This window comes from Giraffa tippelskirchi, chromosome 1, assembly GCF_054371585.1.
Source record: "Giraffa tippelskirchi isolate mGirTip1 chromosome 1, T2T-mGirTip1v1.2.pri, whole genome shotgun sequence".
NCBI classification, from domain to species: Eukaryota; Metazoa; Chordata; class Mammalia; order Artiodactyla; family Giraffidae; genus Giraffa; species Giraffa tippelskirchi.
Window position 1 is genome coordinate 8,453,810 of NC_137275.1, and position 25,792 is coordinate 8,479,601.

The 25,792-nt window shown below is 45.5% G+C and overlaps 1 protein-coding gene across 2 annotated transcripts in view; it reads left to right on the top strand.

The window, feature by feature from the left end:
• BOD1L1 (biorientation of chromosomes in cell division 1 like 1) overlaps positions 1-25,792 on the top strand; it is a 51,570-nt gene that overhangs the window by 19,778 nt on the left and 6,000 nt on the right. For both annotated transcript variants that reach the window (XM_081485727.1, XM_081485784.1), the window contains exons 10-25: positions 68-6,008; positions 8,182-8,246; positions 9,340-9,424; positions 11,496-11,539; positions 13,168-13,225; positions 14,854-14,924; positions 15,671-15,743; positions 16,929-17,008; positions 18,761-18,845; positions 19,189-19,262; positions 20,294-20,369; positions 20,455-20,489; positions 21,518-21,563; positions 24,099-24,148; positions 24,247-24,331; positions 24,734-24,887. In XM_081485727.1, the coding sequence (XP_081341853.1) occupies positions 68-6,008; positions 8,182-8,246; positions 9,340-9,424; positions 11,496-11,539; positions 13,168-13,225; positions 14,854-14,924; positions 15,671-15,743; positions 16,929-17,008; positions 18,761-18,845; positions 19,189-19,262; positions 20,294-20,369; positions 20,455-20,489; positions 21,518-21,563; positions 24,099-24,148; positions 24,247-24,331; positions 24,734-24,887 (7,022 nt within the window). The remainder of the gene's footprint in view (positions 1-67; positions 6,009-8,181; positions 8,247-9,339; positions 9,425-11,495; positions 11,540-13,167; positions 13,226-14,853; positions 14,925-15,670; positions 15,744-16,928; positions 17,009-18,760; positions 18,846-19,188; positions 19,263-20,293; positions 20,370-20,454; positions 20,490-21,517; positions 21,564-24,098; positions 24,149-24,246; positions 24,332-24,733; positions 24,888-25,792) is intronic.

Here is a 25,792-nt window from a genome sequence, read left to right on the forward strand (position 1 = left end):
AGTTTTAGATTTGAATATAAAAACTAATCTTAGTAGGTCTCATATTTTAAATTTTATTTTCTTACAGCATTGTGAAAAGGAAAAAGCATCTTCTTCAAAGGATTTGAAGCATGTTCATGCAAAGAGTGAACCAAGTAAACCGGCTCGGAGACTTTCAGAGTCTTTGCATCCAGCTGATGAAAACAAAAACGAATCCAAAGTAGAAAGGGAACACAAAAGACGGACTTCTACCCCTGTTGTGGTGGAAGGGGTGCAGGAAGAGACTGACACGAGGGATGGAAAAAGGCCAGTGGAACGCTCAGAAAGTGGCACCGAAGAGCCCCAGAAACAGAAAAGCACACTCAAAAACGAAAAGCATCTAAAGAAAGATGATTCTGAAACACCACATTTAAAAAGCCTGCCTAAGAAAGAGGCAAAATCCTCCAAGGAAAAGCCTGAAAAAGAGAAAACTCTGTCCGAAGACAAACCGTCTACAAAACACAAGTACAAAGGTGACGGTGCACATAAAGCAGGCGATGAGACTGAGCTTCACTCTTCTGAGAAAGGCCTGAAAGAGGAGAATATTCAGAAGACAAGTCAACAAACAAAACTCTCATCAGATGATAAAGCTGAACGAAGAAGTAAACACCGGAACGAGAGGAAACTGTCAGTGTTGGGCAAAGATGGTAAACCAGTTTCTGAGTATGTCATAAAAACCGATGCGAGCGCTCGTAAAGAAAATAAGAAAGAGAGACACGGGCCGGCCGACAAAACCAAGACAGGGCACAACTCAAGAAGATCAAGTGATTCTAAAATTCAGAAGGACTCTCTGAGCTCCAGGCAGCATGGAAGCACGGTACAGAGAAGAAGCGAAAGTTACTCCGAGGATAAATGTGATAATGACTCGACTAACGCAGACAGTAATTCAAAGCCAGAGGAGGCGGTTCACAAGGAGAGGCGAAGAACCAAGAGCCTATTGGAAGAGAAACTTGTGTTGAAATCTAAGTCCAGAAGCCAAGGCAAACAGCTGAAAGCATCTGAAATAGAATCACAAGAAAATACCACAAAACTGGCAACCACTCCAAAACCAGAGAAGGAGAAGAACACTGAAGAAGGTGAGCCAGAGAGACAGCGGAAGTCCAGGGTTGAAGACAGACCTTCTGAGGAAAGCGGCGTGGAACCCACGTCAGAGAGTGTGGCCCCTTCGGCACATAGTGTCCAGAGAGAGTCTAGTCACAGAGTGAAGTTGCCACTAGCAAAGGAGAGGAGCAAGGGTGAGAAAGAGTCAGGCTCCACCAGACTCGAGAGAAAGTTGTCAGACGGGCACAAAAGCAGGAGCTTAAAGCACACTAGTAAGGACACGAAAAAGAAGGAAGAGAACAAAACAGAGGACAAGGATGGAAAAGAAGTTGACGGCAGTCATGAGAGGCCCAGAGGAAGTAGTTTGGTCGTAGAAAAGAAGTTAAGTAGAAGGTTGTGTGAAAATCGAAGAGGCAGCTTATCCCAAGAAATGGCTAAAGGAGAAGAAAAACCAGCAGCAAACCCTTTGGGTGCTCCCAGTAGTTCCTCCCTTCAGAGACCCAAAAAGAGTGGTGATCCTGCCCTGTTGCCCGAACAAGAGCCAATGGAAATTGATCCTGAGCCAGCCATGGAAAATGCAGCGGAAGTCTGCAAAACCCAAGACAGCAGCAGTAGCTCTCAGCAAGACCTTGACTCAGAAAATGTTACGAAACAAAAAACTACCGCTGCAGTCCTAAAGGAGGAGTTACAGACTCCCATGGGAGAGTCAAAAACAGCATCTCCAGCCTGTAAATCAGGACGTGGAACAGGAGCTCTTGGTAATTCTGAAAAGCACGCTGACCATAGAAACACCCTGACCAAGAAAATGCATCTCCAAAGCTCTGTGTCCAAACCTAACTCTGGGGAGAAGGAGCCCGCTCAACAAGGAACTCACGAAATGAATGTAGACTCTGAAACGAGTCACTGTTTGTTACCCCATGCCCCGTCAGAAAGTGACAGGGCACAGAAGCATTTGAAAAACACCACCAGACTCACTGAAGAACGCCTTGCTCCAGGAGACACCACTCTTAAACATTCCACAAAGGTAGATCCCGCCCCGTCCTTAGGCTCCATGACTGCTGGGCCTCAGAAACAGTCTCACGATTCAGGGGTGCCTCCTTTAGTTGACAAAAGAACTGGATCAGAAGGTGCCACAGCCAGCACCTTGCTCGTCCACCACTCTGAAATCCCTAAGCAAAGCTGGACTGTTGGGGAATCAGAAGTCCCTAGGACAAGTGACAGCAGAGAAGGCGATGCAGTTTCCACAGTAGATACAGCAGCAGAAGCCAGCGTGGAGAGCAGAAGACACATTCCAGAAGTTGTGCAGGCCTTCGTACCGCAGGGCAGACAAGGGAAAGTAGACACGCCTGTTGGCAGTGAGTCAGTGGACATGACAGTGGAAAATGAGAACGTTGACGAAGGTGGCTCGATGGATGTGGATGGGAAAGGAAGTAACTCAAGTTCGAAGCAGACAGTTAGGGCTTCTGTAGAAAATGGCCACAAGGCTGGTGTTGCCATTGATCAGGTGGTAGGCGTGAGTACGGAAACAGATACTGTTGAACTTAAGCAGAGCAGAGGCCCAGGTGAAGTCGAAAACACACCAGCCAATGCTGACAGAAGGCACGGACACAGTGAGGTGGACATCAGTGCTGAAAGCAACGCCGTGCCCTCTGTTCTACATCAAAGGAGTGGGAAAGCTGAGACACCAACAGCCAGGCCTGGTAGAGGAGAAAAGGCTTCCATCGGCAGCAGCACAGAGGGGAAGGACAACAGTGTTCCCCTAAACCTGGTGAAGGCAGGGACGGCCACAACCACATCTGCAGAGACGGTGGAGGGTGGGGCAGCCATGCCTTGCACAAGCATCGAGGCTGACGAAGGCCTCACGATGGGTACGTGCTCAGAAAACCACCCTCTTCACTTCGGGGCGGAAGCCAGAGAAGGCACCGTCTTTGCCGCTGCGGAGGAAGGTGGAGGTGTTGTCACAGAAGGATTTGCAGAAAGCGAAACGTTCCTCACAAGCACCAAAGGAGGAGAAAGTGGGGAATGCGCCGTGGCTGAGCCTGAAGAAAGAACAGCTGACCCTGCAACAGCCCCCGTGGGGACCACCGAGGCTGACGCCAGGAGCTCAGCGACCGAGGAGAAGGACGATGCTGTGACCAGCGCGGGCTCCGAGGGCAAGTGTGATGGGTCTTCAGGTGGAGACTCGGAACTCGTGGAAGGAACTGTCACGTTTATCAGTGAGGTTGAGAGCGACGGAGCAGTAACAAGTGCGGGGATGGACGTCAGGGAGGGGTCCCTAAGCAACGAAGAGTTGGATGGATTCCGGAGAAGCCTGCCAAGGGCAGGCCCCAAGAAGGAAAGCGAGGGGACGGTGACGTGCACAGGGGCAGTAGGGAGAAGAGACGGCGGCGTCTTGTGCTCTGTAGCTGGCATGGGGCCTCGGGAGGAGCACAGGGTGACGGGGGCCCCCGGGGGCCCGGTGGACACCCCTGCGCCCGCGGCAGCCGGCGCCACCCAGGAGGAGAGCGGTTCTGTGGTGGACGGCCCTGAGGGCGAGAGTGCTGTCACCAGCACCGGCATCACGGAGGAGGACGGGGAGGGCCTGGCGAGCTGCACAGGCTCGGAGGAGAGCGGCGAAGGCTTCGCTCTGAGTTCCGAATCTGAAGAAAATGAAGAGCGTGCCATGGACAGCACGGTAGCCAAAGACCCCATGGACGCGCCGGTGGTGGCCGCCGGCCCCGGCGACGACGAGGGCGTGGTGACCAGCACGGGCGCGAAGGAGGACGAGGATGAAGGGGAGGGCGTGGTGACCAGCACGGGCCGGGGGAACGAGGTCGGGCACGCGTCCACGTGCACAGGGCTGGAAGAAGAGGGCGAAGGGGGGTCGGTCTGTGAGAGCGCAGGAGGGGACGGTCAGCTCGGCCCTGCCGTGGGGCACGTGGAAGCCGAGGCCGGCGGCACCGTCCCACATGCAAACGAGAGTACCGTGGACAGCGTGAGCGGCGCTGAGAAGGACGCTAAAGATGCGGAGATCTGCTCCACCGCCAAAGGGGTCGTGGAGAGCAGCGTGAGCAGCGGGGCTGCAGGGGAGGACGTGGCAGCTCCCGCTCCGGAGGGTCGCCAGGGGCCCATGACCAGCACGACTTCAGACCGCAGGGATGGTGAGCTCAGCAGGAAGGAGAAAGCCGACAACACCACGACCTCCACTGGCCTGGTGGGGGCCAGTTACGAGGCCCTCGTGTCCGCTGCTGTCCCAGAACACGAGCCTCCTCACACGTCGCCGAGCGAAAAAGAAGATGAGGGTGTCATCACCTCCGTGGAGAACGAAGACTGTGACGGCCTTGAGGCCACCACGGCCAGTGACAGTGTCGCCAACCAGGCTGGTGTGGCTGGGGGTTCAGGTGAAGGGAAGGGCTTGGTGATCTCCACCAGCACAACAGACGATCTCGCCCTACAGCTCAGCACCGTGGTAGACGTGGGGACGGGCTGCTCAAGCGCCCCAAGACCTGAAGAAAGCACGGAAGGCCCCAGAGTGAACATGGAGGAATTCGAGGCCCCAATGCCCAGCGCGGCATCCGGTGACGAGAGCCAACTCACGGCTGCGAGAAACGAGGAGAAAGACGAGTGTGCCATGATTTCCACGAGCATCGGGGAGGAGTTCGAAGTGCCCATTTCCAGCGCGACAGCCCTCCACGGTGCCAAGAGTCAGCAGCCGGTGGCAGCCGTGGAAGACAGAGCCGAAGGGCTGGCCCCAGTGAGTGCCGACGACTTCGAGGGGCCCACGCCCAGCGCTCCCGCGCAAGCCGAGAGCCCCCTCGCTTCAACCAGCAAGGAGGAGAAGGACGAATGTGCCCTCATTTCCACCAGCATCGCAGAAGATTGCGAGGCCTCTGTGTGTGGTGTGGCTACGGAAAGGGAGCATGAGCAACCCGTCCTGGAAGAGAAGGACGGCAGCGCCATCATCTCCACAAGCTCAGGAGAGGACTGTGAGGGCCCGGTGTCCAGTGCCGTCGCTCGAGAGGACGCCCAGGCCTTGGTCACGCCGGCGGAAGAGACGGGCGACACGGCCATGATTTCCACCAGCACCTCGGAAGGCTGTGAGGCGGTCATGGTGGGCGCCGTCCTGCAGGATGAGGAGCCGCCCCCCATCGCAGGCACAGAGGACGTGAGCGATGCCGCCATCATCTCTACCAGCACGGCCGAATGCCTGCTGGCCCTTGCTGGTCTCGACAGGCATGAAGAGGTTCATCTGAGTGCAGGCAGCCCCGAAGGAAAGGTTGCCCCATCAGCCATGAAGACGAGCAAGCCTGAGGCTCCTCTGTCCAGCCTAATGGCCGAGGACAAGTGTCAGTGTCCTGGGCCCTCCACAGGGGGAAAAGAAGTCGGCCCCGTGGTGGCAGGGGGCACCGGAGAAGGGCGTGACAGGGCATCGGTCAGCATGCTCTCTGCAGGTGTCGGGCGTGTGGTGGAGAGCGAGGGTCTTGGCAAGAACTGTGCAGACAGAGTTCAGAGAGATGAAAGGCCTGAGGCGGGGACATCAGGGGGCAGCACGCCAGCGAGGTGTCCAGCAGGGGAGAGTGAGGACTCGCCTGTCGACCCACAAGGACCAGAGCAGGCAGCCAAGGGCACCTCCGACAGTGTGTGCTGTTTGACAGCAGTAAATCCTGGTGCTAAAAAAGCTGATGACCAGCGGGGGCCTGAGGACAACTTGAAAACCACCACCTCTGAATGTGTTAATGGCCAGGAGTTAGAAACGGCTCCTTCCCACACAGCAGCCCTTCCCACCATCTATGATGTAGCTCTCTCAGCTCCTAAACGGGAGCAGAACTTGACTAGCAGGAGTGACCACCGTGGCCAGTGCACTGTCCCAGTGTCTGCTGAGGAAACAGGAGAAGGTAACAGCGTGACCAAGCCCTGCCAGCAAGGTCTTCAAGTCACTGTTTCTTCTGAAGAAAATTTGCATGACCTAGGTGAGACTCTTAAGTGCAAATTTTTGTATTTTATAAAGATAATTGTGTGTAGAGGACATTTAAGATGGTTTTTGTTCTGAAAGTGAAAGTGAAGTCGCTAGTCATGTCCGACTCTTTGCGACCCCATGGACTGTAGCCTACCAGGCTCCTCCATCCATGGGATTCTCCAGGCAAGAGTACTGGAGTGGGTTGCCATTTCCTTCTCCAGGAGATCTTCCCGACCCAGGGATTGAACCCGGGTCTCCAGCATTGTAGGCAGACACTTTACCGTCTGAGCCACCAGGAAGGTTTTGGTTCTAGAATGTAGCAAAATCACTCTCATCCAACTTGAGGGCCAGGCTTCTCTAAAATCGTGTTTAAACAGTTAGTCTTAGACCCACTTCTCATGTGTGACATGGGCAGCTAGGAGGCTGCCAGCTGTCTTATCGGCTGGACAAGTGTCATCCGCAGGGCTGTTGCAAGTTACTAAACATCTTTGACCTTCAGGTTTCTTATCAATCAAAATGAAGGCACCTTACAGCAGTGTATGAAATGGGCATTTTTTTTTTTAATCGTCCTCATTTTACAAATGAAAGTTCAGAGAGTGTAAATGACTTGCACAGTACTCGGATGCTTCTTAGGGAAAAAAAATCACATCTGAGCCTCAGCTTTCTGTTGTGTAAGAAGGGGACAGTAGCAGATAACAAGCCCCGTTCCAGCCCTCATGTGACTTCTTACAGATTCCAGGTATGTGTCGGTTCAGTCTAGCTGGCTGCTAATCGAGGAAGCACATTATGTTTTATTTAGCAGCGTTTATTGTTCATGTAAATGGGCTAGTTTCTGGCTTAGTATTTGAAGAAAAGAATCGTGTTCCCTCCTGCTAGATTTCAGAGAGTGCTGGTCTTTTTGGAAATGTGTTGGTACTTTTCAAAGGTGTAAGCTTGGAGCTCAGTCATTGATTACCACTCACCCAACCCACTTCAGACACGTTATACCGGGTACCACTGTGGATTCAGAGATGATGGGAAGACGGTTGTGAATCCAGCCACGTATTGTGTTTAGGCTGTGACACGGTACTGTGACAGGTGCTTAGGACAGGCTTAACAGGATGCTATGAGAACTCGGAGGGGTTACATGGGCTGGACGGGAAGCGAACAGGGATGCTGTCTTCATCTCCACTCTGTGTAAATGGGAGCAAGCTGCACTTTTAAGCTGAAATATCACCTAAGTGCTACTCTGGAGGCTGAGGCCAGTAGATTTAGTCCTGTTCCTTATGGGGACTTAGGAGACACTGAGATGTTCCAAGGGTTGAAATAAATGACTTTAAATTTTTCTGTTGGCTTTAACTTAGGGTAAGTTGAATGCTCTGGAAGTTTCTATAATTCAGCTATTGGTACAGGCCATCATTCCTCGTGCCTCCTGCCTCTCCTTCCGTCTGAAGGAGCAGAAATAGAAGGACTTTTAGCAAGGAAAAGCCCATAGCCTCCTGGAGAAAGAAAGGGTTTTCCTGGGAGGCTTCCATGTGGGCAGGTGAGAGGAGCAAGTCACAGGATAGAGGAGAGAAGGAAAGAAAGGGACAGGTTTGAGTCTAGCAGAGAAAGTTCTGTTCCCTTTTTATCTGTTTCACAGTTTTAATTTTATGTTCAACCTTGCTGTGTTAGCACAAAGCAAGTAAAATGAGTCTGTTCACAAATCACTGTCTTTATTAGGAATATATCTCAGTGGCCTTGATTGTTTTCTTTTAAGGACAAGCTTGATACAGCTATCTATAGAAAAATACTTGGAAATAAGATGTCCTCGCAAATGATAGCGTATCAGTCTTTGTGGGCAGCCATCATAACAGCAAGAAACATTTTTATACACATCCCATCCCCCAGTATTCTTGCCTGGAGAATCCCAGGGACGGCGGAGCCTGGTGGGCTGCCATCTATGGGGTCGCACAGAGTCAGACACGACTGAAGCGACTTAGCAGCAGCAGCATCCCCCTGAAATGAATGAATGACCCCTTGCTTTTTATCTGAGAATTTTCAGACATATTCCCCTTTATTGTTTTCTACTGACAGCAAACTAAAACAGGATAGAAGAGGGCATAGCATGTCTAGATAACAACTAGACCACATTCTGTTACGTTTTGACTCAAGATGTATTTTGCAAGCAATTTCTTAAACTGATTGAATGGTTTGCATTTCTTTAGGCAGTGAAAAGTCTCCATTGAATGATGTGGGAGGATTGGGACTGAAAACCAACTTGAAAACTGAGGTATGGCTGATCACTCAGTTATGCTGAACTGTCAGTTGTGTACGTACCTTTTCACTATATATATATGTGTGTGTGATATATATATATATGTGTGTGTGTGTGTGTGTGCACGAGCTGAATGCAGACCCCGCTCTCACTGTTCTGAAGCTATTTCAGTTTTGTTATTGTCCCATCATGTGAGGGAAGAGTTCAGAACCTCAATAGTCTCAGCTAATAGCACCATCATCAGTTCCATCCACTCAGACCAGAAACCCAAGGGTCACCCTCAGTCACCCCACGTTTCATCTGTTGCTGGTTCTCATAGTTTCCATTCCCAAAATGTAACTTGAATCCACCTATGTCTGTTTCTGTGGCTACCACCTAGTCTAAGCCTCTACCCCGGTAGGTAGTGTCCCCATTCTGCTTCCTCTCCAGCCCCTCCTCCAGTCTTCACCCAGCCCTGAGAGTTAGCTTGGAAAACATAAATTAGGTCATGTCATTGCTCTGCTTGAAATTTCCAATGACTTCTCATTGCATTTAGAATAAAACCTAGTTTGGGAGGAGGTTTTCTTTTTTTCTGTCACAGCCTGTGTGCTTTACACAGTTTAGTCTCCATGCCCGCTTCCAGTGTGATCTCCTGGCGCCTCCGATTCCACGTGACGAGATAGTGGTAAACATGGGGGCTGTGAACGCAGTGCAGAGGAGCCTCGACTCACCGCAGGGCCAGTGGGTGGGTGGGAGGGAGAGGGCTTGCAGGACGACGTTTGAGTGGACTTTTGCAAACAGAGTGGAAGTGTACCCGAGGACACAGAAAGGGAAGAGCCAGCCGTGAGTCCTGGGCACGGCGATAGTTGGGGGCTGAGCTGCACTGGGGCTTCAAGCCTCTTGAAGAAGTGGGACCAGATCAGGAAGGGCTTGTGTGTTGTACTCAGTATTTTATTTTAGCACAGTAGGAGAGCCACTGATGGATGAAATACGAGATTAGTTTTACCTTTTTGTTCCTAAAGGTCGACAGAATGCTGAGTATTTTGTTTAATTCACTTGAGGTGAATTAAACTTACCTTCTTATTTCAAAAACCTCATTTACCTTGTTATGGTGCCTTGGATTTTTTAGGTGTTTGTGCCATCAGAGGAAGAGAAAAACCATGAAATTCCAGCACCACCAGGAAGTCCAAGTGGGAGCAGGCTGAGTGGAATAGGTAAACTCCTTTCAGGGGTTGTTCACAGTATTTTTTCCTTACGTGTGGATTTATCTTTTGTTACCACTTAAAATTTATAGCTACTTTGTAATCAAACCTTGACAGGCTATATGGATTTACCTCTCATTTTTTAACATACATTAGAGAAAACGCTTTGCTATTTCATTTTTAACTTATACTTTTTCTTCATAAAGCGTTAACGTCAGTCAAAATCATGTAAGGTTGTTGTTTAAATCTGATGTCTCTGAATAATTGTGGCCAAACAAGCTGCTCTGGCACAGACCCTTGCTCTCGCCCACAGGTGTGCCTCTGTGGCCCTCCCTGTCCTTGCAGGTGCCATCACAGCTCGTTTCCAGAGGCTACTCTGCACCCGTGCGCCTGCTCCTTTTAACCTCACGCTCTTGCCCCGGGCTCTGGCCGTTGCCCATCACTGAAGCTCCTCCCCTCTGGCAGAGCCTCTCCTCAGTCTCAGCCTCAGGCACTGCGGTCTCAGAACCGCTTTACACATGACCTCATCTACATCTGACCACCGCCCAGAGAGCCTCACTGCAGCACCATCGCAGTGGGGATGACGTTTTTAACATACGGGGTGGGTGGCAGTATATTCAGTGTGAGGGGGGCAGAAACAATCAGTCCATAGCATTCAAAACGCTGACAAGTTCAGGCGAAGCACGATCCAGGAGCAAAGGCGTCTTTCAAAGGCCCAGCTTCTTGCTTTCTCTCTTGATCCCCAGCAGAAGTAATCGCTTTCCCATACTTGGCCTCTAGGAAGATACCTTGTGCTGTCATTCGTGGCCGAAATCCTGAGACTTCTGATTCAGTTTAGGTGCCTGAGTTACATTTTATATAATTTTTTTTTTTAACTCAGCCATATAATGTGGGCATCCTTCATTGTCAGCTTGATTTGTTTCAATAGTGGTCTGTAACACATGGTCCCACCTGTTGTTGGGTCTTTGACTGCCCTCCAGTGTTTGTAGGTTTTACTGTTATAAAGAACGCTGCAGTGAGCTTCGACATGTGTATAACCATGTACTTCTCCAATTTTTTTTGAAAAAGTGAACGGAGAGGTCAAAGAACACACACGTTTAAATTTTCATTTCAAGCGCTTGCTATTCCCCCTAATTTGGAGACAAATATTGAAGAACAAGTAGTGTATTCGGTGGACCAGGCAAAGAGAAAGGCAGTGTGTGAGGAGTGGTGTGTATAAATCCTCAACCAGGGCTACCTAGGGCTGTCAAGGTGGGGCCCTTCCAAGGCAAACCATCTGAAAGGGCAACCTTCAAAGTACGTGACCACAGGAACCTTATAAGCAGAAATACCAGGGGTTCCTGGAAGACCACCCCGAGACCTGGTAAGCCACTCGTCCTGACATGTTAAAACCCTAACGATGACTAATCTTCCCAAAACTTGGATAGATGGTATTAGTTAAAATTCCTGTGTATGTGTTATAGTACACATAATTAACATCCCGTTTGTTAATTGTCAGGAAGGTAACATTTTCGGATTCTGAAGTTCTTTGTTCCCAGAGTTATATTTCAGACTGTGTTTAGGTACAGTTCAATAAGAGATCTACTTACGTAAAAGGAAGTTGTTTAAAAGAAAAATGTGTGTTCTGTCATTGTTGAGTAGAAACAGTAGGCCTTGTATTTCAGGCTTCCAGAGAACATAAATAGACCTTTGCTGTTTGAGGGGATGGGATCTAACTCTTCATTTGATCGGATTATTTTTAAATGAACCAGTGTGACCCTGTCACTTAACAGTTACGGCAGAGGCCTTCCCCACCTTCCTCCAAGCCTCAGCTCGCCGACGTGGTTAAATCACTGTAGTGATCTAATGGATCGCTGCCAGTACTCTAAAAACGCAGGGAACGTTATTTTTGTTGTTTTTCTGGTCTTGTGACAGAACATTGATGGTATTGATAGAAAATAATTGGTCCAAAATTTATAATTCACAAAGGCAGCTAGGCCACTTAGCAACATAGTCTCACTTAACTAAAAAGCTCTCAATTTGTTTCTCTGTAGTTCAGAACCAGTTTTCAGTTTCCTTGTTTCTCATTTTTGTCTTTGAACAGTTGAACTGCAGAGGGAGCCTTTGCTGGCGATTGAATCACCAAATGTAAGTCACCGTAATTGTTTGGATTTTGTTGTTATCACTTGGGATTATTTTGGTTTGGGGTTTTGAAAGTGATTACGTTCAGGGGAGGGGCTGGCCATACATTTAGGAGATGAGGCCGTTTGTAGTGTGCTCTCTATTGAAGTTCAGCCTACTCACATCTTTGATTTCATGTTCAACTTTATCCACTGATGTCAGGAAGTTTAGTTGCTTTTCTCAGAAAAAAAAGAGTCCCTCTGAATTCAACAGCCATGATTTCTAGTGGCTCTTTAGGCCAATATCATGAGACAGAACCAAGGAAATAGAAGACGGTTCAGATCCCTTAGACTCAGGAGCTCCCCTGGTAATCTTAATGAAATTCTTTGAAGAATTGGGAGCTTCCTATTTTTTATTACTATAATAGGACTGCAAATTGGATTGTGGTGTTTTAAATTATCCTGGTGCTGTAGACCAAACTGACTTTAAGAACTTCACTGTATCACTTTAGAAAGTGTTTGTGAATGTAGTAAACTGTAATTGCCTTGAATACATATTTTTTTCCTAGCTGTGGGTCTCATAATCCCTTTTGTCCTTGAAGGAATTTTTTTTTTTTGGTCTTTCTTAATGCATAGAGGAGTGCACATTTTGTAAAATGCTTGTGAATCACAGATAGTCACATTCTTTCCAGTGTCACTAGGAGACTCAGAAGAGCCCTGCTTCCCACCAAACACCCTTGGTGTCGGGGGGCTTGCCTCCCCCTGTTGAGACATCCCAGGCTGTATCTAGGCCCTCACACCCAGTCTGCTGAGTGAAAGGGAGGGAAAAGCCCCACTTGGTTCTGTTCGGGTTTACCCTCCAGGAGCTCAAAGGATTCGAAATGTGGCTGCATCTCCAGGGCTGCCCCACCATGTGCTGTATCCTGCCTTGTTTCCCTGAAGCCCCCAGCAGCTGCCTTTTCCCTGTCAGAGCATGTCTGTCCTGTCCAAATGGGAAATTCTGTAACTGGGGTTTAGAATGTTGTAGGATATTCTGGGGGCTTCCCAGGTGGCACTAGTGTGGTAAAGAACTCACCTGCCAGTGCAGGAGACATGAGAAACTCGGGTTCAATGCCTGGATGGGGAAGATCCCTGGAAAAGGGAATGACAACCCACTCTAGTCTCCTTGCCTGGAGAATCCCTTGGACAGAGGAGCCTGGCGGGTACAGTCTATGGGGTCACAAAGAGTCAGACACGACTGAAGTGACTGAGCACGCAGGAGGAATATTTCGAGGTTTTCCCCCCCAAAAAAGTAAAATTGACAAGGTTTGCCTGAGGGAAACCTTATAACAGATTGACTCAACATTTTTTAAAAAGGAAATCATGAAGGATCATTGGATGGGAAGAGAATTTCCAAAGTTTTTTCTCTCTTTATTTCTTACTCTTTTACCATACCTGCTTTAAAGACAAGGAGAATAAATCCAGTAGGATACTAATTTGTTAAACTGAAACTTCTTCAAAAAGAAAGTGTCCTCTGCTCTTGAACTTCTGGGTGAAATTTAAAAGAACACGTTCTCCAGTCCCTTTAAGCATTCTCACAAACAGCCAGATTATTTTCTAGATATTCAAGATTTTTGTGAGAATATCCATAAATAGCCTTTTCTATTGTGTGTTTAGGTTGAAAATGCAGGCTCAGAAACAACTGAAATTCATGGGAAATTTTATAGCAAAGAAGGTAAGTTAATGAATTTCATAGTATAATTTTAATATTAATTGTAATTGTTATTTGTCGAGTGCCTTTTTTTTTTTTTTTAATAAATTTATTTATTTTAGTTGGGGGCTAATTACTTTACAATATTGTAATAGTTTTTGCCATACATTGACATGAATCAGCCATGGGTTTACATGTGTTCCCCTTCCTGGACCCCCCACCCACCTCCCTCCCCATCCCATCCCTCTGGGTCATCCCATTGCCCCGGCCCTGAGCCCTTGTCTCATGCATTGAACATGGAATGGTGTTCTGTTTCAGATATGATAATATACATGTTTCAGTGCTATTCTCCCAGAACGTCCCACCCTCACCTTCTCCCTCAGAGTCCATAAAATTGTTCTATGCATCTGTATCTCTTATTCTGTCTCGCATATAGGGTTATCGTTACCATCTTTCAAATTCCATATATATGCATTAGTATACTGTATTGTTGTTTTTCTTTCTGGCTTACTTCACTCTGTATAATGGGCTCCAGTTTCATCCATCTCAGTAGAACCGATTCAAATGTATTTTTTAATGGCTGAGTAATATTCCATTGTGTATATGTACCACAGCTTCCTTATCCATTCGTCTGCTGATGGACATCTAGGTTGCTTCCATGTCCTGGCTATTGTAAACAGTGCTGCGATGAACATTGGGGTACACGCGTCTCTTTCAATTGCGAGTGTCGAGTGCCTTTTATGTGGCAGGCCCTGTGCTAATTATAATTACTTGGCAAATTTTTAATCATGTAACTCATATAATCCAGTAAAGTGAGTGTTCACAGCATCACATCTGTAGTTGAGGTAACAGACACAGAGAGCGGGCCAGTGGATCGTTCAAGGTCTTGTAGCTTATAAATGGTCCCTTACCTTAAATAACAACTGGAGTTTTGCCAGGAACCTCACAATGGGTTTATCCACTGTGAATACGAAATGTATAGTCCCCTGCGGTTTGTCTCATAGGAGAGGTTCTGTACTACGTAGTTAACTGTTGCCTTCCGACAAGCAGCCTCAGTGGTAGCAAGACCAGGGCCATCACGTTTCTGTGCTTTGCCCAGGAGTCGGGCCTTACTCCACACAACCTGTAGAGACCGCCAGCTCCAGAGGGACGATTCTCTTCTCAGACCAAAATACAGAGTTGTATTGATTCCTACTGATTTTGTTCATTCCCTGTTCCAAGAATGGGGAAAGAGGTCAGTTATCTTTTATTTGAGTTGCTTCTTCTGTTGGTGGACATTTAGTGTGCAAGTGTGAGTTACTGGCACGAGTTACTTGTGTCCACGAGTTCCAGAGAGAGCTGCCGTGCATGGCGCGCTGTGTTCCTTGGACACGTGCCCGTGCTCTGCTGCTCAGGGGCTGGGGGAGGTGGCTTTGAGGTCCTGCCGTATAAATGCCAGTGAGCCTGTCCCCTCCTCGAACCCCACGCACTCATTCTAGAAACGGCAATCGTGGAGCCTAACCTGACGTAGTCGTGTAAAGATCACGCCGCAATCACTCGTCAAGTCCCTTCCTCTTCTCCTTTCCCATTCCACACGCGTGCCTAAAGTAAGTATTGGAGTGAATACTTAAGGGAGTTTGTTTTTTCTTTTTTCTTCTGTATTTCTTACTCAGAGATATCCAGTGGTGGAAAAGACAGCACAGAAGCCCTAAGATGTCATAGTGTTGAAGCAAATCCTAAAGAGGTGGGTTTTTGTAGGAAACTCAAGTACTTCATGTTTTATGAATAGTGTTTTCTCCTGTGCACAAGGGCTTTTGGCTGTCTGTATAGATGAGAAATGTATGAATAGGTATTAAGAGTTCTCTATGTCTGTGTTACTTGTTCATGCTTTTGTAGGATCAGGTAATTTAGGGACTTCTCTCGTGGTCCAGTGGCTAAGACTGAGCTGCCGATGCAGGGGACCCAAGTTCAGTCCCTGGTCAGGGAACAAGATCTCACATGCTGCAACTAAGACCTGGTGCAGCCAAATAAATAAATATTAAAAAAAAAAAATCAGGTGATTTAGCAGGTTGCAGGGCTATTTGGACATGTCCATGCTGTTTTCTTGTATACTTCTTTTCATCAGCCTTTTAATGAGCCACCAAGAGGGCAGAAAAATGCTGCCAGTTAATTTATGACATGCCATCAATTGCAGAACATAGATTGACTTCAAAGGTGGTAAAATGAGGATATTTTTAACATATTTTAGAATTGTTGAAATACATTATGAAATGAAAAATAGATTTGGATATTTTTTATGGATTTATATTCAAATCTTTAAAAAGATTCAAGCTTACGAAATGAGTCTAGTCTGAATCTAGATGACAGAAGTATCATTCTAGATTTTTTAAACATTTGTCTCAAGGACTAGAAACTAATACAGTGTGCTCCCCTTTAAGCAGAATTGGATCCAGGTTCTACTGCCTTTAATATAGTCACTCTTAATTCCAGGTTGAAGAGGAAGAAAGGCACATACCTAAAAGAAAAAGAAAGAAGCAGTACCTCTCTTCAGAAGATGAACTGGGTATCTAGAATATACATGTTCTTATTTTAAACATCTCTGAAAATCATATTGCTTCCACATCCAAAATAGTGGGCTAGTAGCATAGAAAATTCTTATGGGTAGTAATCCTTTACAACTCTTGAGTCTCATGTGTTTCCAGACCAGCCTGACTCCTCCAGGGTCTTTCTGGACTTGTTCTAGAAGCTAGATTGTTCCCGGCAAAGACCCAGCCCCTGGAAATCACAGAAACCCAGGCTCCCTCTGTCACCTGGGCCCCAGGTGCCACTGAGTTCCTTATTTTATGTCATAAACAGATCCCTCACAGAACTAGTGAAGTGCTGTAGTAACATGCATACAATAATAACCCTTCTGTGCTTCATGCTGTTGGTTTCCTCTCAACCCGTAACAATGCCAGCCCATAGAACTTGCTCAGAGGTGGAAATATTCCGTATTTGTTTTGTCTACTAGTAGCTACAAGGCACATGACTGCTGAGCACTTGAATGTAGTCAGTGTGAATGAAAGGCTGAATCTTTCATTGTATTTGAATTTAAGTTTCAGGAGCCATTGTGGCTAGTGGCTCCCACTTTGGACAGTGCAGAGACTTTTATACTTTAATACCTGACACAAACTGCAAACTCATTAAATACGTATTAAATAATATGTGAGAAACAACGGTTAGTTACATACTTTACTTTTTTGGTTGCGAACATGTAATTGTTTTATAATTATTGAGTTCATACCAAAGCTAGGTACTATCTCCAGTACTTTATACACATTCCCAATAACTATGTGAGTCAGATATTATTGCCATTTTATAAATAAAGAAATTAAGATCTTGAGAAATTGTGACTTTTTCTGCACCAAGTCAATCTGATTCCCAAGATCATGGTCTTCATCACTAAGCCATACCACTTAGATGGTAAGTTGTTCAGGAAGTTAAAAAAGTATGTCTAGAAATTCTATGCCCTAAGCCCTCTCCACAGAACCTCCTGTTTTGTTGGAGTCATTTAAGCATTTGTAGATTTTTCTTTTTTGGGCTTTGCTAAAAAATGTCACATGACATTATAAATACATTTAGAATAACTTTAGCTTCACTGTATCATAAGCCTAAGAAAGAAGTCTCAAACCGTCTTAAAATAGAACTATGCATTTCATTTTTCATTTAGCTTTTATTCCTTTGTGATTCTGTTTAAACTGATTTACAGACGATACCCCAGATGTCCTGGATTCCAAAATAGAAACAGCACAGAGGCAGTGTTCTGGAGCTGAGCCACAAGATACAAAGGTATTTTTTCCACATATTAAATTTAAGTTTTAGGGGTAACCTGATTACATCACTGTGTATACATATTTTGTGTATTTACTGTAAAAGGTGTACATTTTTTAGACTCTCTCAAAGAAAAATGTTACACTTTATAATCATAAACTGCAAGATTGTATTAGTATCACAGTTTAGATATAATCATTGCTTAGGTTTTTGTTCAGTGGTATTATTGACTTCTTTAGACTTCCAGGGTTGTTCCCAAGTATAATAGGCTTTATTACAGATATACTTGTGTCAGAATAGTGAAATGCAGCGATACATGGGATTTAAAAATTTTAATACACAGCCTTCTCGTTACCATACCTCCAGCCCCTAAAATATGGATTGTCCAAGGATGAGGCCTCACTCATTGCCTTTTTTCCTGTGGTCTTATTTTTATCTTGTGCCTTGGGGAAGTAACTCACAAATATTTATTTCTGTTCTTACCCTGTCTTTTGTTTTAGGCCAGGTTTCTCCTCTTCGTAGATATTCTTACATTCCTGAGACTCAATACTTCTCATTGACTGTTCCAGTTTGCCTCTATCTTCTCATTCTCTCTCTTTCCCTAATCTATTTTTTTCCAGCTTGTTCTAAAAGTATTAAGTCAGCTTCCAAAAATATATGCAGCTGACTGCCAGCCCACTGAAGCCAGTTTATATAGTCTCCTTTTTTCCCCCAGTAACTGACATACTAAATAAAAAGTAGTAAAAGAATTTTAACAACCAAAGAGGTGAAGTCATACATTGTCATGAATTTCAGTTCGTCATGGCCAAGGAAAGAAACAGGTTTTCAAAAGCCCAGCCCTTCACCTGACTAGTGAGGACAAAAATCTCGAGACAATACTCCTTAATTTGGAGAGAGACAGATTAAAGGGTAGCTTTTTAAGTTTTTCTTTAACTTCATGTAGGGCTTCCCTGGTGGCTCAGACGGTAAAGGACCCACCTGCAATGCGGGAGACCTGGGTTCAATCCCTGGGTTGGGAAGATCCCTTGGAGAAGGGAATGGCAACCCACTTCAGTACTCTTGCCTGGAAAATTCCATGGACGGAGGAGCCTGGGGTGGGCTACAGTCCATGGGGTCGCAAAGAGTCGGACACGACTGAGCGACTTTCACTTCACTTTTAACTTCATGTAAGGTTTTTAATGTTAAATTTAAATATACTCTGACTTAATTATTTTTATTTAAAAATTCCATATATAAAACAGCCCTCTGATTTTAAATTTAGTTTGTATAATTTTGTGTATACATTATATTAATACTAGAGTATAAACAACAGGTATTTCATGCTCAAAACTTTTTTGCAACTAAGGGCAGATAGTATAACCATTGATAGACCATTTCTCTAAATCAGCCCATTTGGACACTAGAAGTTCTCTTTGACTCCTTCTCCTTTACCCCTTTCCTCCGGTCCCTCCCCTCCACCACCAAAGAAAAAAATATCTGTTGGAAATTCTTTTAAATTCTTTCTTTGGAGTTTCTCTTGAAAAGTCCAGGGTCAGCAAAAAGAGCAGTTTCCATTTTGCAGGGAAAAAAATAATGGCCTTGTTGCTTTATAACCTTATCTTTTGTTTTTCTGCCTTCAGAATTTAATCTTTTTGTGTAGTCTGCCAAGCAGCAAAATAGTTACTTTTTAAAAAAAATGTCAAATAAACAGGCTAGGAAATTATTTTTGAAATAATTATATTGAAATGGTTATGAGAAGGGAGCTTCTTGTCTTGTTCAACTTCTCCATAGGAAGAGAACTCTGGAGATTTGGAAGAGTTATCTAAAGCAAGTTCTAAGACAGACAGCGCTGCTTCAAGGGCCATGGAAGAAAAAGGTGAGTAAGACATCTCCTCAGTTAAACTGTTTTGAGAGAGACTAATCCTTCAAAGCAGTCAGCGCCTCTCTCACCAGGCTTCGCCGCCAGAAACTGCGGTTTGCTGACCTTTCTTCCCTTCATATAGCACAGTGTGTCCTGCTGAGTATAACAGGGCTGGGAGATCGTTTTTAATCGAGGTCCTGTTCTACACTAAATGTGCTGCTTATTGGTTAACCAGACTCTGGCTTACGAGCTCTAGTGTGTCCACCTGAGAATGGACTCTGTGTGCATGCGGATGACTGAGGTCATCTTGGTGGGCTGAGTGTGGTCCCAGCGGTAACGAGCTCTGCTCTTTCTGCAGATGAATCCAGCAGCAGTGAAGCTGCTGGTGAAAAGACAGAGCAGAATGACGATGACACAGTGAAATCTCAGGAGGTGAGAGATGTTTTTCGTATTTATTTGTTCAGATTTTTTCAAATCCTAAAAATAGAGTGAGTGCATCAGTGTGCTCTTACCCAAAGTTGTTCTCAAATGCTTTTGAAGTAGCTCTTTTTTAGTGCAGCGGACAGCATTTCACGCAGAGCACCTGATCAGTGTCATTTTGATGTATTTTGTCCTCTGTGTCTTCATTTTCTCCCAACATTTGTATGAGACCTCCTTCTGTCAGCCCCATGGGATGAGCCCAGATCTGTACCTCAGTGTCCATGTCCCTTCCTGATCGGGAAGCTTGGCACAGCCAAGCCAGGCTCCAGCTCAGGGCAGAGGATGGGGCTGCAGAGCCCTGAGGTCCCACGGGACGAAAAGGGAGCAGCGGCAGGCTGTGTGGAGCACCGGCCACGAGTGCCAGCCGGGACCCAGGCTGACGGGGCGAGGTCAGGGACTCCTGAGAGGCTGCAGGAGAGGCAAGCCTCCAGTTCTGCCGCTCCAGGCCCCTTGGGATTTGCAGAGAACCCAGCGGGACACAGAGTCGCAGTGACCTGAGGTGCAGGCCCATAAATCAAGGGAAACAAGCTGTGCCCCAGCCAGATCCTCTAGATAACCATCGCCAAGTTTGCCTGTCTTGATACAGCTTTTTAATAGTTCTGTTTGTCTTTGCTGGCCTCCTTTATTTTTTGTAAGGGATGGCATTTGATCACAAGTGACCAGGAATAAATCCCCACGAAGTGGACGTACATATTTATTACAGAAATAAAAGCTGACACTGAGCACTTCCATTACCTCATTATCTCATAGTCCTCAGGGCTCCATGAATTCATAACGCGGTTACCAGAGTTTCTCAGGTGAGGTGAGTGCACCGAGAAAAATGAACCACTAAGCCCAAGGTCACGTGTGTTTTTAAGAGCCAAAGCTGGGATTTGAACCCTCTTGGGAGGGAACTCTAAATTCCATTTTGAGAAAGCAAACTATTTATGTAATAGATAATAGAACTTTTTTATTCCCTTTTTTTTTTTCCCTTTCCCCCTTAGGAAGATCAGCCAGTAATTATTAAAAGGAAAAGAGGAAGACCTCGTAAACACCCTGTAGAAACATCATTAAAAACAAGTAGGTATTTGGTGTGCTTTCAGTTCACACACAAGAAATTTTCAAACTGATTTTCTAAGTGGGATTTTTATTTCCTGTTTTTCAGAAGATGACTGCAAAACAGATGCTGGCCTTGTCACTGTAAGTAATTGCGAAAGATGAGAACTCTTCAACTGGCTGCTCTTGACCTGAAAGAGTACACTGCAATATTAGTATTTGCAACTAGCTTTTTTTTTTTTTAAGTATATGAAAAGTTTTAAAGAAACTTTTTAAAATAAAACATCAATAACCATTCAGATAATATTTTAATTACTAATAACATCATATAAACATAATTATATTCATTGTAATTTAGTCTGACTCTATCCTCACCTGTCAGATCGGCTGTATAAAAATTATCTACCGACTTATCTTCTTGTCATCCTTGATTAAAACATAGAAAATAGCTGTTTTATATGATTTTTAGGTAACAGCTTCTTTCTGGAACCCTGCAAAGTGTCTGTCTTACTGCTTTCAATGGAGTTCCTTTTTTATTAGAATGGACACTAATTTCAGTGCAGGAAAGTCTGTGGTAATACTTGATCTTTTTTACCGTTCTTTATCTTTGACCCTAAGTGTGTACCCAACAAAATCATTGCACCAACACTTCATTGCATGAGTTTCAGTGATAGCTTTGTTAAGAGAACAGACATGTCTCCACTGACGACTTGCTCCCAGATTCTGTGACACGGGGCCAGTCACATGACCCTCTCCAAACTCCCATTTCCCTGCATATGAAGAAATCATTATCTCACTACAATTCTTACAAGACAGCTACAGCAAAGAGCCACATAGAAAAGTGTGAGTGCCTTTACCGGCACTCAGAAGATGGTTTGCCAGGTTGGGGAATGTTAACAGCAGGCCTCTGTCACCTCCAGTGCTCACAGCAGCAGCAGCATGACTGGGGAAGAGGCGTGTGGCAGCCCTATTCCTTGGGGAGAGACCTGTGAGTTCAGATTTGTAGCCATCCGTATTTGCTGGGTGTATTTAATCCACTGCAGGAAGCAGGTTACAGATACTCTGCCTACATAATAAACGGAGGTCTTGAACCTTCTTCACGTTGTTGATTGACTTCCTATGTGATGATGACAAACCAGTGACTTCACTTTTTTTTCCTCGTTTAAACTTAGGTAGAACAGTCTGCACCCGGCGGCAAGCTGAAAGTCATGCAAGCGGGTGTGTACCTGGCAGCATCACTCTGTGTGCGATCTAAGGAAGGGGGGCACGGGGCGCGGGCCGGGGAAACCACAGGCTGGGGAGGGTTTCAGACGTCCTTGTTTCTCAATGAAGTGAGTGGCTTCCTTGGTAAAAGCAGCTGCCCTTGTAGCCATGAGAGATTCTAGTTGCTGGCTTTTCCTGTGATCTGAGGCATTCTTGTCTTTGTCAGTCCAGGAAGCCTTCAGAAAGGACGGGGGTGGCACGGCCTCGTCCAGACCCTACTTTCCTGGACTTGTTTAAGGGAAAAACAGATGAACCTGGGGACTGAGAGCTCTTATCAGGAAGATAAGAATTCTTCCCAAGAGCCTGTTGTTTTCAGCAGAAGAATTTTAAAAGCAGCTGGTACTGCTTACAGAGCTAGGATGCAGGAGATAAAATTGTTTCAATGAGGTATTTTTGTCCTCATTCCAAGGAGAAAAAAATATTGCAAACTGTTGATAATGATTAGCGCTGTGCTGTGCTTGGTCGCTCAGTCGTGTCTGACTGTTTGTGACCCCGTGAACTGTAGCCCGCCAGGCTCCTCTGTCCATGGGGACATCCAGGCAAGAACACTGGAGTGGGTTGCCATGCCTTCCTCCAGGGGATCTTCCCAACCCAGGGATGGAACCCAGGTCTCCCACATTGCAGGTGGATTCTTTACCGTCTGAGCCACCTTGGTGAGATAATAGGAAGATTTCATGTTTTCTCTTGTGCCTGCATTTTCCAAAATTTTTACCATGTGTATATTTAATTTCATGGTTTAAATTTTTCTTTTTACATAAAAGCAAAAAGAGCCATTGGTGGGCTTTTAAGTGTTGATTAGGCAAAAAAAAAAAAAAAAAAGGAATATGACAGCTGTTTTGGATCAAATAAATAGTATGGTGATATCAAGAAATATATATTCTGATCAGCAAGAAAAGAGCAAATGTGTAATTTGAGAATTTTTCCACATTTAACTATGTGTGGGATCTCTACTTCTTCTTATCTCTTTGAAAGTTAAGGTTTTCTTTTTAACAAAAAAAAGAATGCTTTGTTTTTAACCATCTTTTTATCCATAATTGTATATTTTAAGTCCTCACAACAAGAAGTCTCCATAACTCAAATGCCCTTTAAAGACTCTATTTTAAGCTACATGATTATGTTTTAGTGCTGTTGTTCAGCAGTAGTTTTCTGAATCCGGGTAACGATGACCAGTTTAAGACTGGATTCTTCTTTGTGGGCCTTTTTCTTGTTTTTTAACTCTGGCATCTACGTTAGTATAGGGAACTTTCAGAAAGGGCAGCTACACAGTTGTCATTAATGATAAGTTCACCTCTGGGTTGTTGAGTTGTCTAATCAACATGTTCATAATTTTGGCTTCTAACAGTGCATTGAAGTAAATTTCACTTTTCTTACCAAGATACATTCTCAGAAAATGGTAACGTCTACAGGAAACAAATACATAAAGAATAGGTATGCACAACCTAAAATAGGCTTACCCAATATACTTTTCTAGATCCCATCATGGAAATATATGGAGTCCTAAGAATCCAGTTCCCACCCCATGTATTGGTTATGGAACTCTGAACAAAGTACTTAACCAAGTTGCTCAAGCCTCATTTCCTCCCTGTCAAATGGTGCTTGTACTGTTTGTTGTTGTTCAGTCCCTAAGTCATGTCTGACTCTTACAACCCCATGGACTGCAGCACTCCAAGCTTCCCTGTCCTTCACTATCTCCCAGAGTTGGCTCAAACTCATGTCCATTGAGTTAGTGATACCATCCAACCATCTCATCCTCTGCTGTCCCCTTTCTCCTCATGCCCTCAGTCTTGCCTAGCATCAGGGTCTTTTTCATAGAGTTGGCTCTTCGCATCAGGTGGCCAAAGTATTGGAGTTTCAGCCTCAGCATCAGTCCTTCTAATGAATATTCAGGGTTGATTTCCTTTCGGATTAACTGGTTGGGTCTCCTTGCAGTCCAAGGGACTCTCAAGAGTCTTCTCCAACACCACAGTTCGAAAGCATCAATTCTTCAGCACTCAGCCTTCTTAATGGTCCAACTGACAACTGTATGTGACTCTGGAAAAACTATTTAGAGAGCTATGTTAGATTTGAGTGAAGTCTGTAATCCCGAACTGCAGTTCCTGCTGCGTCTCAGGGGCTCCCTAGATACCCCCTTCCTCCTCCTTTTCCAGGTTCAGATATTTAAGCGAAAGAGAGAGATCATGAAGGCATTCTAACCCAACTCCTTCTCACTGATAAAAAACCAGTGTTCGAGGAGTTTAAGTCATTGGCCCAGATCACATAGCTTATTCATGCCAGGTCTGAGATGCAGACTTTGGTGTCCTGACTTTCATTCTAACGTGTTCTCTGCTTAGGTATTCCATCTCAGTCTTTGTTTGGCTGATACAAGAAAGCAATGATGAATTGTGTAGCGGTGCCTTAATTAGCACTGGTACATTCACAGACAAGCCAAACTGTTGAAATTTAATTTGACACTAGTAAAATATTAATGTAGAAATCTTTCTTTTCTTAAAGATGAAGCCAATAAAGAAACACCTAACCTTCAAGAACAAAGTGGAAGCAATGTAAGTGTTAATTTTCTGATCAAGACATGTCCTTTAGAAGTAAAACTTAGTAAATGCTCAAGTGACCACCCTTTCCACGTTAACTTTATTTCTTCTAGGATGATAGTGAAGAAAAATCTGTGGCAAGTGTGCGTCGGAGAGGAAGAAAGCCCAAGCGTTCGCTCACTCTGTCAGATGATGCTGGTATGTTCCTGGCAGGGTCTTACTATGTCAGAGTCACCTTTTTAAGACTTTTTCTTTGGATGAGGAGGAATCCAGTGGGGCCCAGCTAGTATTAATGCTACATAAATATGTGTGAAATGGCTGTAATCCTGTGTCAGAAATGGCACATTCCAGATGCTTTTCTGAGCACATGTGAATTTTTCGCAAATGCTGGCTGTGAACCACCTAAGTAAACTATCCCAAATGTGTTTGAGATTAAGTTAAACAGTTGTGAATTGCAAGTGCTGAAACAAAAAGGAAGTGGAAAACCGCTTCTTCTGCCTCCAAGTCCCTAATACCCTTTGTTCTAAACTCTGTGACTCTGTCCTCTGGAAGTGTCTTTGAGAATCGTACAGTCCAGATGTTACCCTTCTGTCTGAACAGAATCCTCAGAGCCAGAACGCAAACGTCAGAAATCAGTTTCTGAAGCAACTGAGGATAAGAAAGACCAGGAGTCTGAGGAGGAGGAGGAGGATGAGGAGGACGAGGAGCCATCCGGAGCCACCACAAGGTCCAGCACCAGATCGGAGGCTCAGAGGTAATGGGGCCACGGGGAGCTTCCAGAACCTTCCAGAACCTTCCCCCAGCTCTCCGTCAGACCACAGCGAGAGCTCCATCCCTTTGCCTCACTCGTGCCACAGAGTGAGCTCTCTCCCTGCGTTTTATCCCCAGCAGAGAGAGCACGTGCTCCCAGTCCTCTGACATCTCAGTTCCCCCGGGAAAACCCATTCTCCCTCTTAACCCATTTTCCAGGAGCCCTGTAGAATTGTTGCCAGGCTTCAATGCCTGTTTGGTGGAACCTATTCGGTTCCTTTATGAATATTTATCAAGTACTATTAGATCTCAGAGACTGTGCTGAGCATGGTAGGTGGAAACCAGACGCATACAGCATGATCCGTGCGCGCAGCGTGCTTAGCTCCGACCCGTCCCCGTCATCGGGGCACCTCACAGCGCCGCGTCACAGGTCCGTCACGGGAGACCACCCGAGTGCCCCCATTCTCCACTCACACAGCTGGTGACGCCTTGCATTTCCCACAGGGCATGCTCCCAAGGCCTCACGTAGCCAGAAGCCTCTGGAGAACAGAGGGCTGGGCTCACATGAGTCTGGGGCCTGCCTGTGAGTTCCCGCTTCTTCTGAGCCACAGTGTCCACGGTAACACACTTGTTGTGGTCCTGAGGAAGGAAACCTGTCCAACTTTGTCAGTGTTACTTTGCCGCCCCCGCTCCCTGTGTCATTATACCTGGTAGCATCAATCAGTGTACCTTTCCCACAGCACATTGTGAGAAATGTTTTATCACTTTACAGTTTTATAACTTCTGAAGCATCAATATTTTCCCTTTTTCATGTGACTCACAAGCTGTTAATCTTAATACCATCTTCTATAATTTCATTATCCAAGATTGGAAAGTTGAGGAATATTGATTTCAAGAGTATCACTTATT